The 14929-nt window shown below is 36.5% G+C and overlaps 1 protein-coding gene across 1 annotated transcript in view; it reads left to right on the plus strand.

Moving 5' to 3' along the window:
- Window positions 1–14929, plus strand: part of LOC145980704 (uncharacterized) — a 75415-nt gene that overhangs the window by 25338 nt on the left and 35148 nt on the right. Inside the window, exons 2-10 of the mRNA XM_083113767.1 lie at window positions 1796–1853; window positions 2525–2574; window positions 4364–4399; window positions 6701–6818; window positions 8207–8262; window positions 8917–8971; window positions 11030–11082; window positions 11632–11667; window positions 14366–14483. Of these exons, the coding sequence (XP_082969893.1) occupies window positions 1796–1853; window positions 2525–2574; window positions 4364–4399; window positions 6701–6818; window positions 8207–8262; window positions 8917–8971; window positions 11030–11082; window positions 11632–11667; window positions 14366–14483 (580 nt within the window). The remainder of the gene's footprint in view (window positions 1–1795; window positions 1854–2524; window positions 2575–4363; window positions 4400–6700; window positions 6819–8206; window positions 8263–8916; window positions 8972–11029; window positions 11083–11631; window positions 11668–14365; window positions 14484–14929) is intronic.

The raw sequence follows: 14929 nt of genomic DNA on the forward strand, positions 1-14929 counted from the left end.
AACCACACATAGAGTTATACTGGCTGTGAATCCAAATGCCAGAGCAGCGAGACGACACAACACAAACCCCACAGAGAGTTATACTGGCTGTGAATCCAAGTGCCAGAGTCGCGAGACGACACAACAAGAACCCCACAGAGAGTTATACTGGCTGTGAATCCAAGTGCCAGAGCCGCGGGACGACACAACACAAACCCAACAGAGAGTTATACTTGTTGTGAACCCAAGTGCCAGATCCGCGTGACGACACAACAAATATCTCACAGAGAGTTATACTGGTTGTGAATCCAAGTGTCAGAGCCGCGAGACGACACAACACAAACCACACATAGAGTTATACTGGCTGTGAATCCAAATGCCAGAGCAGCGAGACGACACGACACAAACCCCACAGAGAATTATACTGGCTGTGAATCCAAATGCCAGTGCCACGCGACGACACAACACAAACCCCACAGAGAATTATACTGGCTGTGAATCCAAATGCCAGTGCCGCGAGACAACACAACACAATCCCCTAAGAGAGTTATGCTGGCTGTGAATCCAAGTGGTAGAACCGCGAGACGACACAACACAAACCCCTAAGAGAGTTATACTGGCTGTGAATCCATGTGGCAGAGCGGCGAGACGACACAACACAAACCCCTAAGAGAGTTATACTGGCTGTGAATCCAAATGCCAGTGCCGCGCGACGACACAACACGAACCCCACAGAGAGTTATTCTGGCTGTGAATCCAAATGCCAGTGCCGCCAGACGACACAACACAATCCCCTCAGAGAGTTATGCTGGCTGTGAATCCAAGTGGCAGAACCGCGAGACAGCACAACACAAACCCCTAAGAGAGTTATACTGGCTGTGAATCCAAGTGCCAGAGCCGCGAGACGACACAACACAAAACCCTAAGAGAGTTATACTGGCTGTGAATCCAAGAGCCTGAGCCGCGAGACGACATAACACAAACCCCTCAGAGAGTTATACTGGCTGTGAATCCAAGTGGCAGAGCCGCGAGACGGCACAACACAAACCCCTAAGAGAGTTATACTGGCTGTGAATCCAAGTGCCAGAGCAGCGAGACGACACAACACAAAACCCTAAGAGAGTTATACTGGCTGTGAATCCAAGAGCCAGAGCCGCAAGACGACATAACACAAACCCTTCAGAGAGTTATACTGGCTGTGAGTACAAATGCCAGAACCACGAGTACTAGCAAATAAAATGTCACTTTTTAACATTTAAATTACCTAACATTCACTTAAAATGCGCTTGAGGTGGGTTGGCTATAAAATGTGATTCGTATTGCCAACATATGCTGCGTGTTTCTAAAATCGCTTCCAATTTTCTTTTTTTCTTTACTTGACTGATTTTATTATAATAACGAGAATTAAGGATGATGACAAGACGAGACCAAGAACGAAACTACCGTTCAAAATTGAAGACCGTGTGATTGACTGTAGCTGTGTCGAGCCCTCCCCATCAACACATGAACAAAGTCGCCGTACAACACCGACTACTATAGAAAATTTTAAGCAAAGTTCAGCCATTTCGCAGGTTGACGTGAATCAAATCAGCGCATAACGGTAGAAAAAGCGAGTGGGTGGAGCAAAGCATTACGCGCTGCTGCAAGTAGTTGGTAGATGCAGTCGCATCTTCCCCTCTAACGCGTTCATTGGTGGAGCCCTAACGAGTCACTACTTGCGCAGAGGACTGTTTTCATTCGCTTGTTCCATAGATTACCTAGACAAAGTAGAAACGATCAATCTGCTTCACCATAATTCATATTCATACTCTTTTAGGGTACCAAATGGAAGGAATCTCTAGAAGAGTGCATGGTCCAACGCGGCTTTACAGATGGTAAGCAAGGCATTTATAAACATTCATTATGATACATAAATAGAAGAAATATGTAATTACAATCTTTGTACGCAATTGTTTGAGAAAATTTACACGAACTACTTCGAACCTTTTGAATCACGCACAATACGCTCACCATTAATCCATGAAGATGATATATGTAATTGTCAGATTATTTTCCACTTCAAGCCACGCTTGTACACAGAAGAGCAGGGTACCAGATCAGGACTTGAACTTTATGATATAATTAGGTGGCAAACACCATGGAAAGACATTATAATTCCTTCCTGATGATGGTTGAGAATAACATAGAATTTGAACCAAACATTAATACAATTGCAACAGAACATTTACTTCCAAAATACATTATGCATCGAATTTAACTTTAAACTTTTGGCAATTTCTTTCTAACAGAAATATCAATTCAAACTCTCTTTTGCAGTATTGTTGTATTACAAAATATTCTGCTTGACTGTAAAATATTTGTTCCATAGTTTTATAAATTATGGGAATTATAAAAGCATAGCCTAATTTGTTTTTAAGTATTGAATTCAAACTGTAAGACAAACCTACAGATGTCACGAATCTACATACACTTTTATTTTATGTAGAAGCTATTTCAGAAAATTTCAATGATAATATCTTTATGCTTCGTTTCTCTTATTTTTCAGACGATGTGAAAAAACAATGGAATAGTGTGGAAGTTACGGAAGACTATAAGGTATGTGTAATGTTTGCTTAAAAATTGACTATAATATTGACTTACTTATTAGTTAGTCAGTTTCACTTGCTGGCATACTAAATGTTTGCCTTTTTTGTCTGGACTAGAATGGTTTGAGTATATTTAGATATCCAATGAGTCACTAAAAGCACGGACTTGCTTATATTGATGGCTTTCTGCAGAATAAATAATTCTGAAGTAAGAGTTGAACTGGGCAGATAATACTGAAATAATGTTCTAGGAAACTAACAACAAAGGAAATATCTACATGACACCAAACTGAATAAAGTAACATTATATTAGCATTAAATATGTACTTAACAAAATTTTAGTTTGTTTTCGGTGTTATCAGATATGTTAACTTTTAAAAACACAGCTTCTCTTCAAACAATATTTTGTGCATTTATAACATAAAGTACGGTCATGGCGGTAGGTTATATTATGTATTTCTTACTTCGTTGCATTCTTCTATTTGCTTCTATCTTCTGCTTTCATAATTTCTGTGGAGCTTTTGCAATTTCCATCCACAAGGATTTCTTTGATAGGCTCCATTATGTGAATTTTACATTTTGGTTTGTATTCAATTATTGATTCCATAATTGCGTCATGTTTCAGAATAGGTTCTGTCATTTAACATATTCTTCGGACAAGACATCCACAGGCTTCCCTTGCCATATAAAAAATTCAAAACATATTCGATTGTTACTCTGTCTATCCATTTAATCTTCAACGTTTCCCTGTAGCACCACCACATTTAGAAATTTCTGGTCGTTTCCTTCTATCTTCAGCCACTGGCGTAAGCAGAGGGGAGCTGATGAGGCTACAGAAATTTTAAGAAAATTAAAATTTTCAAATTTGCAAGTCGTCCCTAAAAATGACCCTTGATTATAATATTTGTCTCTGAACAACTTTGAGCACGAAGGTAGAAAATTGTAATTACGAAATATGTATCCTGCCAACACTATGACCGCAGCTATGTAAAGGTGGATAGTACATAGCTTATTTCTAGGGGGTAGTAATACACAATACCATATTTCGTATATTTAAATATTTGCACTCTCAAAAATGGAAATCGGGGGTTATTTTAAAGGGGGCTTGAATTTACCACTCTGTTCTTCTCCTAGAATTCTTCACTGCTTTTTTCCCCAAAATGTTGATTTTCTCAACTTCAGAAGGGAGTGTAGCCCCATCAGCCCCCATCTGCGTACGCCAGTGCCTCCAACCAAAAATATCTCGCGTACACTAATGGCTTCAGCCACTGCCTATGTTTCGTATGCATATAGCGCTGTGTTCAGACAAATACCTACCTGGACGTTAATATAATTGTTTCTCTTGTGTGCTATCTTACTTCTGATTTCTTTCCCGTATCTTCCACCAAACAGAAAATTGAATTGCTTTAGAAATTATCATTCATATCTACAGATTCAAGCAATTGGCACAAAGTATTGCTTTTGCCATTGCTCAGTTTATTGTGTATTTTGAATAACCTTCCACGCTGGATTTGAGCTTTACTTACCCTCTCCCTATTGTTTCATGTGAATTTTGACTACTTATGCATGTACTATATGTCGTAATACATTATACCGAAAGAAAAGGCAAGTAAATTTAATTGCTCACCAACTATTTTAATTCTATGTGTGCATCTGTTTGATTTGAGTAAATTGTTGAATTATTCCAAAAATTCATAGCGTTTTTCACATATTTAAATCTAATTATGCTCTTAATTATTTACACATAATTAGATTGTAGTCAAAATACATACTAACAATTTATTTTTCCTTGTTTACAGTGTTTCGAAAAATGTTTTATAGAGAAAATAGAAATGGTAAGTCAAGTTGTCTTTGATTTTTAAATACTTTGTTTTTTCTATTGCATGTTAGTTTAATTAATATTCAAGTGGAATTAAGATAACTAATGAATTCTATTATTTAAAGTCAATAATGATATAAGAAAATCAAAGTTTTTAAAATCCGAAATATCCTGTTAATAATAATATACATACATACAGGCCCGGATATCCCAATAGGCCCCATAGGCCCGGGCCTAGAGCGGCACTTTGGTAGGGGTGGCACGATTGTTTTAAATTTATAAGGAATACCAAATTCTCGGATTTCCTCTTTTTTCTCCGGACACACGAATGGAATGTCTTATTGTACGTAGTTGTATTGTAAATATAAGTTAACGAAGAACATTTCTTAAGAGAGAGAGGCTAGCAGGGCTCGGAACTAGTTTACTAATTTGTTGTTTTAATTACCAACATTGTTATTTCGAATGTACAGTATTGTGCTGAGCCGGGTCGGCGATTGCGGCAAGAACGTGGAGCCTGCCGCTTGCTTTTGAAAGACAACACCGGCTTGGCTGCGTTCCAGGGACGCCGTTCCTTGTTACTGCCGGCATTGGCCGCATATCGAAAGCATGTGATTCACGTTTAATTGTTGAGAATTAAACTATCCGAGCAAGCATTATTAAAATGGTTTCGCACTGTACTATTCTGATGTTAGTTGCTCGAGAATATTATTCAAGAAGTAGGTAGTGTGTCGCGTTTCGCGTGTGTCAGTGTCCAACGTGCGTTTGTTGGGGTAAGTTTAAAACGTCATTACGCTCATTATGAGTGATCAAAGAGTAATACTCAGTGGGTCACAATATAAATAGAGAAAAGCGAAGAAAGATCAAATGCAGGAAGCATTTCTGAAGAAGGTTCCGAAAATCAGTTCTTTTTTTATACAGAAATGTAATCAGGAAAAAGTGAGGAAAGTTCCGTTGATGAGCCCAGAGTGTGTTCTGCCCTATCACTAAAATAAAAGTATTATCTGAAAAACAAGGTAAATGTAATTTATATATAATTTATGTCATATCGCTTTGTTACAGTTTTTGTATGTAACTATCATTTAATTAATATTGCATGCCGTTAATAGTAAAAATAGTAATACAGAAAATAATGATTTTTTTTCATTCTTGATAAACGGTATGGTGGGCGGCAGAGTTTTTTGGCCTAGGGGCGGCAAAGAGGTAAATCCGGTCCTGCATACATATAATAATGTGCAATATCATGTTTTAATTTAAGTCTCCATTAACGTGTTTCATAAATTAGCATAAATTTTATACAGAAGCCATCGAAACTCAACAACAATTTTTTTTCATAGTATGTTAGAACATACTTAGAGGATCGCCTCCTTAGGCTGAAATATTAATGTATGCAATTTGATGGTTTTAGTAGTAAGAAACATTCTTTGTTTATGTAAAAATCATCTTTTTGCAACATTGTGAAAAACACGTAAGTCTTCGGGAATTTTTATTTGAATCTCTACACTTTGATTGGTTGATTGATTGATTGAATTGATTGAATTTTGGTTGCGTCGGCACTTTAGTCCATTTTTCACCCTTTAATGTGTGCGGGGAAATATCCCCTTAACTAACACTTTTATTAGCTTGCAAGAAATGTCATGTAGCTACGAAGGTTCCATTATCAAATTTAATTATTTTATTAATGTTCTACACTACTTCAACGAAGAGTTAAGTGACACATATAAGCCCATCCTGAAAATTTCACCTAAGTCAAAGCTACAACTTACAAAATTTAGTTGAAATCCTTGTCGATGGGTGACATGGACTGTGTGATTTTGATATTGAATGACCTATTCGTATTTCTTCATTCATCAATTGTATCTAATTATAATCATTTACCTTCTTCATCTTGAATAAACTAGCGAAACAACTGTGAAGACGTTAGGCAAAATGGAGGCAGAGGAGAACGGGAAAATTTGGAAGACACGTACACATATTACGTATACTATTAAATACCATACAAACTGCGATTATCTGCGATTATTTTTTCTTGCTTACTGAGGACAAGAGGGACCATCCCCCTATTTACCCATCTGGTGTCCTGTGAGACAGAGATCTGACTAAACGAAATTATAAAAAAGTAGATGAAATTCAACAAATTTTGATTTTAATTTCAGACGGTATATTAAAGGTAAGTCATAAGCTTAAGCCAGTACAGAATACCACAGGTGTCTAAAAAAAGCCAATCACAAGCACCAAGTAATCAGGACACTTGTATATTTGTCAAGTGATTAAATAGAGCTTCGATATTTGAACCAATACGTTTGAATTCCTATTTCAGGTGATGAATGAGACGTTGAATTTCGCGTTTGTCGAACTGGTGAAGAAAGATTACGAACGACAAGGCAAAGATACAAAGCACTTGCTCAACATGGTTATTGAATGTGGGAAATTAAGTGGTGAGTCAAAATCTTGTTTATCTACGTACCTAAGCATATCAGAATTTCTAATGGCAGAAGGGAAAAAATATCTAAATTATTATTTAATCCAACCGAATGTTTGTTTAGTTTTTAAGTTTCCACTTACTCAAAGCATGTCTGCAGATGATTTGTTTTAGATATAACTTGCCTGTCCCTTTCAAATCCCTTATGTATCCAGTCATACACAAATATATATCTTCCCCAAATGTTTATCATTCATGACAGTGTCTTAACAAATGTTTTTAACTATTTATCAGGAAGTTTTCAGTCTCTCGTTACCAGTGGCGGCGATTGGATTCCCAACTAGGGGATAAGGATAGTTTACTTCCCCCCCCCTTTTTTTTTCAAGGGCAAGGAGTTGGGGCTAACTGCTCCTTTACCTTCCTAATGTGTTGTGTAAGTCCTGTCTAGGCCTGTTTACAACCTTGCATTTTTAACATTTCTCAAGGAGCTGTTTACATCCCTTTTTAAAGTTTAAGGTATGGATTTCAGGTAAATCAATTTTTCCTCGTACATACGCGTACGTTGAAGGGTGCGAAATGGTTATAGCTACGTGCCAAAGCATTCAAACATTTTACCTCATTCATTCATTCATTTATGATTAACAACCACGCTTTGATCTCCTGCGAAAGTTTTGTCTGTGACTGTGACATCCTTTGTCACACTGACAGGCTTACATCTTAAAACATCAACAAACTTTGAGGGCATCATGGTGAACAATTTTTCTTAATGTTTTGTTCCTTCAGGTCTCGTTAATACGCCACGTGCCCTAAAAATTGAATTTTCTATCCTCGATGGGTGCAACAATTATTTATAGATTCGCAGTTACCGCTGACATCACTTATTTCTGTAAGAAAATTATGTTTCACTCATAATTGAATCAAGAAGACTTAAGATTGGCAGGCTATGTGGCACGAATGGAAGAGGAAAGAAGAGTTTACAGGATTCTATTGTGAAAACTGATGGTAAGAGACCTGTAGGAAGACAAAGACGAAGATGGAGGGACAACGTTGAGATGGAGCTAAAGGAAATCATTCAGGATGGAAAAGATTGGATTGATCTTGCCCAGGATAGGGACAGGTGGAGAGCTTGTGTTGCTGCAGCAATTAAACCTTCGGGTTTGAGAAGGCTAGAGAGTTAGTTAGAAAAATTATGTGATAGCCATAACAATTGAAATTATGAAAAAAAATTATAAGGTAAGTTTTGAACTTCCTTCAGGTACTGCTAATGGCATTGTCCCGAACAACTGTTACTGAACTACTAGCATGACCATGCTCCATTTGCTAACATGGTATTTTCTATTTTTTTCATAATATTTAATGTTCAAGAATTCAGAAAACCAATCTTTAACACTGGATTGTTTTCAGCAACAACTTGTGAAGAAGCCTGGGAACTTTCAAGATGCGTAAAACAATATCATAAGGTAGGTGCAGTGTTCCATTCTTATATTTCTTCATTTCTCGTGACGGTGGTTATGCTGTGAGTTATTACCACATACATGTCAATACCTATTTTATTATATTTTGAATATTTTAACATTGGTTACTGAAGTAAAGGTACAATGAAGGTTCGCTATTGAAGAGCAGAAATGTCCCTACAAATATGAAACCATGGTAGATACGCAAACATTTACTTTCCTATGGAAAGGATGTTTATATTGACAAGAATTAATTTGCACAGGTCACGAATGTAGGAACTCAGTTCCTCATAGGGAACAATACTGTTCCTTTAGAGGTTCAAAATGCAGCTTCTAAATTGCTCCACAGTTCAATACCTTATTTTTAGACACCTCATTCAATTTAGAGTCTGTTGCGGTGCACACCCATCTTCCACTAAACGCTAAAACTGAATGTTTTAGAGCTCTAAAACTGGACCTCCTAACCTATAAATTCCTAACCTACAATTCCGCGTAGGCCTAACAATGCATATGGCATCAGACTCCGCAAATTAAGCTTCTCTTTCTTTCCTACTTGTATTATTGAGTATAATTGAAAGCATAATGATGTAGATATATGATGAACTTCACTATTAAATTGTGCTCGAATGTAGTTATTTGTAATGTGCTTTTCTTTTACAGGGAAAATGGTGGGAATCTCTAGATAAGTGCATGAAACTTCGCGGTTTTTCAGAAGGTAAGGTTAATTATGTCCCTGCACCTTTTCTTTTACAGGGAAAATGATGGAAATCTCTAGATAAATGCATGAAACTTCGCGGTATTTCAGAAGGTAAGGTTAATTATGTCCCTGCACCTTTTCTTTTACAGGGAAAATGGTGGAAATCTCTAGATAAATGCATGAAACTTCGCGGTATTTCAGAAGGTAAGGTTAATTATGTCCCTGCACCTTTTCTTTTACAGGGAAAATGGTGGAAATCTCTAGATAAATGCATGAATCTTCGCGGTATTTCAGAAGGTAAGGTTAATTATGTCCCTGCACCTTTTCTTTTACAGGGAAAATGATGGAAATCTCTAGATAAATGCATGAAACTTCGCGGTATTTCAGAAGGTAAGGTTAATTATGTCCCTGCACCTTTTCTTTTACAGGGAAAATGGTTAAAATCTCTAGATAAATGCATGAAACTTCGCGGTATTTCAGAAGGTAAGGTTAATTATGTCCCTGCACTTGCAAAATAAAGAGATTTAACAGTGCAATTATGTTCACTAGCTGTAAATAGTCGATTTAGAAATATGGTGACGTTGGGGAAAATGATTTGATTCGTCCTCAGATTGTGTCATAAAGTCTCTATGTATTTAGGGGGTGTGTTTGTGTGTGTGTAGTGAAGATGTACACTTTGTAAAGAAAAATTAGCATCACTTCATTATTGGTAATTTTCGTCATTTCGCTCTTGCATTTTCAGTTATTTTATTGATTACATTCAACTGGACGATTTATTTTCCTCTTAAATAAAATACAACAGGGTGAGGCAAAAGTCCAGCACCACCCTTTGAATTTGAGAAGGGCTTGATGGAGGACGATGAAACTTCAGATATGGGTAATGATGGTGGGGACACACCAGATGGTCTAGTATGCATCATGGTGGCCATCTTGAAAGCCGACATCTTGGAATTACCTCCAGGTTTTCAAATGAGAAGGGAGCTCACGTAGCATATCATTTAAGATGTGCTTTTTTTCAGAGATAGGGCTACGGCACGATATTGAGGTTACATTGTGGTATTATCCTTAGCGAATAGTGTAGAACCAATATGGAATAACACAACACATAATTACTAATGAAAGCTCATTTAATGTACGAATACATTGTTGCATCTGAGAAATTATTGCACACAATTTCTTATTTGTTGCTAGGCCATCTCTAGAAATGTATTTCGCAAGGGGATCCGAACCAAGTGTTTTATATGTAGTAATAATGATGAAGTTTATAACTAATAGATTAATAATTAATATGTATAAATAAATATACAGTACAACCTCGTTAATCCGGACTAATGGGGGGATAAGTTGACTGGTTTAACGGAAGTCTGGATTAACTTAAATAGCCTTAAACAACAGTAGAAAGTGCATTAAAACTCCGTTTATAGCAACAAAACACGTTTATGATGGTGTATTTAAAGGGCATAGGCCTAATTACACTATACAGTACAGTACAAAGTTTGCGGGAAACAGAATTTCATCAGTGGTTGGCTGCCTTTTCTTTGGGAAGTTCTCTTGTTGACTTCTAGCCACATTTAAAACATTGCATTCTGCTTTCCTTTGCCTCTTGCCTGTCCGGATAAAACTGAGTACGGGTTATCAGGGTCCGAATTAACGACGTTTTACTGTATTTTTTTTTAAAAAAAAATACCTCAATTAATAATAACTATCGTTACATAACAGGGAAAAGATGAAATAACAATAGATATAACAACACGTATTCCTAGCTTAGTCTAGTCTAGCTATGTCTAGTTAAAGTCACAAAAAATATCCTACCAAAGAAATTGGTGTCACAAAATTTAAAATGAGTTATTTATTAAATTGTTAGGCCCAATGGATGAAAAATAAGGTCATCACAATCTAGCCTTTAACTTCATGTAAGTTCTGTGCAAAAATATCGACTTAATATGCAACAGTAAACAAGTATTTCGCTTATTTAATTTTGGACTTAATAAATTTATTTTGAAAGCGCAGTTCGGACCCTCTAAATTCGTCCTTATTTGTTGTAATACTTTTCGAAGTTATTTCCTTCCTTTACAGAACAATTGAAACGGGAATGGAATACAGAGAACAATGCTACGGAGAATTTCAAGGTGAGTGATCAAAGTATGACGAAGTATACATATGAGTTAAATCATTTATATGGCTTTTCAAATTAATTTTGATTTTAGAATTCTGCTTTCCAGATAAAATACAGAAATAAATATTAAGTCTTTAAGAATAAGAATAATTAGTGTTTTGATTTAGAAAACATGAAACTTCAAAAATTTCTCTATTTGAAGATAATTCAAAGTTTCTCTAATAACAGTATCAACAAATGTGCATTATTTTAAATATATTTATTAAATGCCGGAGCCCCTTTTTGTTTAGTTATAGTGTCAAAATTAACTTCTTTTCAATAAAAAGTTCTATGGGTAATATAATTATTGTGGATGATTGATATATAATCAAAAAATAGCAACGATAGTGTTTTCTCTGTCGAGAGCATTCTTAGAAATAGCAGAGCTTGGAAAAGAAAGAAACAGAAGGTGTAATATTGTCCTTCTTACCTTTCTACATTTTGAACATTGATAGCAATTGGTTAAGTTTCTGAGGTCTCTTACATAATTTATTTAAAATACTGAATTATTTTTATCTTCTAGTGTTTCAACAAATGTTTCATGGAAGAACTGGGAATAGTAAGTAAATGTTAAATACTAACTTTTGTTTTTCGTTTTTCAATTCAAAAGTAATTATTATCGTGTAAGAAGTGGAAATTGTTTTAAATGGCTGTTGGGATTGGTTGAACGTCTGTAGCTGAAATATATTCACGTAAGGGTATGAAATTTGAAATTTTTTTGTAACTTTGAAACTGGAAAATATATTTTATTTTTTAACACTTAAAATAATATATGTGGCAACCAGTGGCGGCGATTGGATTCCAAAACTGGGGGCAACGCGCCTAAACTGGTGGGTGCAAGGACAATTTACTTTCTCTTTTTTATAAGGTTTAGCTTAGTGCGGAGGCAAGAGTGGAAAAAGTGGGAGGAAACTGCCCCACGCCCCCCCTCCGATCGCCACCACTGGTGGCAACAATGATAAATAGCACTTTTAAAGTTGCAGATGTCTTTTCTACAGTCCAAACTTTTTCATGGATTTTTTTTAGTTTTTCGCTTATTGGTAATGTACGTACACCACTTATATTATTTGGAGAATTATGTATTGAAGTGGTAAGAATGATTAAACTTGCTGTAAATGGTACGGTATTTTCAGAATTAATAGAAACGTAAATAAGGTTTTGTTATTTCAGTAAATATTTTTGGTGCATTTGTACAAGAAACAAAGAAAATGATGTAGACACAATCTACTCTCATATTTCATTCGAGAATGCACACTCTGATATAATATGTTTCTCGCCCTGTACATTATTCATACTTGAGCACCACTAATCGAATGTAGTGATAAATTTAAAAATTGATTGATTGATTTGGTGTTTTAAGTCCACTTCATGCACAGAAAGGCTAATCGAGACTGGACCTACAGTTTAAAGTGGGATCCGAACCAATTTGTGCCTCCACCGGGTATCGAACCCAGGACCCCTTGATTACAAGGCGACGACGCTACCACCATCGGGGAGGCCCATAAATTTTAAAAAGTTTGCACTTTAACTCGGTTATTGAGAAAACGAGTTAAACCTATATTAATACATATTCTGAATGTAATTTCAACGAACGTTGGAAATATCCTTATGTTTACTTGCAAAATATGAATCTTTAATACTGAGTATAACAGTGGACCCAAAATGTGACTGCCGGGCAAAGATGTGTTGGTGTCATATTTAAATAAAAATATCTCACAAAAGAAAAAAAATCGTAGATTCCTGTACATGATGTGACAACGTTGTCAAGTCCAATATTCTAGCCTCTCCGATGGAGCAGTGGTAGCGTCTTCGCCTTGTAATCAAGGGGTCCCGGGTTCGATACCCGGTTGAGGCACAAGTGTTTCGGATCCCACTTTAAACTGTAGGTCCAGTCCCGATTAGCCGTACTGTGCATAAAGTGGACTTAAAACAACAAATAAATCAAATCAAGTCCAATATTCAACAAATATGACGGTATTTTTGCATCACATATAGCTATTATAAGAACGGGGTCCATAACGAGAACATATTGATAAAATAGAATATAAATATTCTAGAAGTCTTTACATTCTAATTACAAGGGTCGTTCAAGGTTGACCAGGACTTTTATTTCTAGACAGGAAATATACATACATAGAGGCACCAAACTATGTCAGTTTTTCAAAGTATTCCCCCTGAACATCCAGACACCGTTGCCATCGTTGTGGAAGTTCCGTGATGACTTTGGCGTAGAAAGATGTAGGTTGGTGTCGTAACCACTGCAGGACAGCGTTCTTGAGTTCCTCATCTGTCTGGAATTGCGTCCCGCCCAAATGCTCTTTTAAGAGCCCCAAACAAGTGGAAATCACTGGGGCTATATCTGGACTGTAAGGACTGTGTGGTAAAACCTCCCAGTGCAAGTTGGCCAGCGTTGTTTGAGTCAAATGGGCCGTGTATGGCCTGGCATTGTCATGGAGAAGAATGACATGTTTCGACAACATTCCAGGTCTTTTCTTTCCAACGGCCCCACGTACAACACCGATATTGACTGTATGCGCTACGTCATGCACTGTTACTCGCAGATTTGCAAGGATAACTTGCTGAACACGCACGATATTCACCGGAGTGACTGCAGTTGGGCAAACGTGTCCGTGCGGTTCATTTTGCTACCAACTCCCGTCCTTCACTGAACTGTTGACACCTTTCGTATACTCTTGCCCGTGACAGTGTTTGTTCACCATACTGTGCTTGCAGTCTACGCCAAATTTCAGCAGGTTTCACCTTCTCCTTCACGAGAAATTTCATTATACACCGCAGTTCCACAGCAACAGATACACTACTTGCCGCCATCTTTGTTTATACTATTCGGCATCCGCCAAATGCATCGCAAAGGATCATGGTTACTCGCAAGGAATCATGGTCTGTCCTGCTGAAGTAATGCAGCGCTACATTGTTTCATTAATATTTTACGCACGAAAGTCCTGGTCAACCTAAAACGACCCTTGTATTATGCAATTAAATATAAATTGATATAATTAATCCCCTAAAAAACTTTCAAACAGTTGTGAGTGCATGTGGCAATAGTGCAAAATTTTCCTACACACCTCTGAGTATAGATGTTTCCTCACTCAAACAACTAGATAATAACAATGTCAAATCAACTGACATGATTTTAACAAAATTTCAGAGCGAAATTAGAATTCAACAAAGATACGTACACAATGACTCTGCTACATTGTATCCCACGAACGTACTGTTGAAACATTTGATTCTTCCAGATCAAGGATAATAAGATAGATATCAGCTTTGCCGAGAAGTTAAAAAAGATCCACAAAGAACAGCGGAAAGATACACAGCCTATAGATGATATGATTACTAACTGTAGAAACCTTACAGGTACTCGTATATGTCATTTTATAATAACAATTATTGTGGGATGTGTTCTACATGTATATGTATGTACGTATATGTATATATAATTCTCTTACATAGCTTATAAATTGGTTAAACATAGTTTTAAGATTGTCGAAATATGCTGTAATTTTCGCGTCATTTCACCAATTATCAGGTAATCTAAACAAAAATCATCCCTACAAATTACACAGATTTCTACGCACAAAAGAGTTCATATGTACTTTCCTTCACATGGCGGAAAATTCGGGTTATAAAAATTGTTGCAGCTGTACAGTGGGAAGCACAAGTATTGTTCGGCAAATTGTCTATGATTATTTTAATAAATTTTTCTCTTGTATCGTACATTTTTTTAATTAATGTATTTTTTGCATATGCTGGTGCAGAAGTTGTCAATAGTTTGTTTGATGTTATTTCTCAGTTCTTGAAGC

Source organism: Lepisma saccharinum, chromosome 28 (genome assembly GCF_977018435.1).
Source record: "Lepisma saccharinum chromosome 28, izLepSacc3.1, whole genome shotgun sequence".
Lineage (NCBI taxonomy): Eukaryota > Metazoa > Arthropoda > Insecta > Zygentoma > Lepismatidae > Lepisma > Lepisma saccharinum.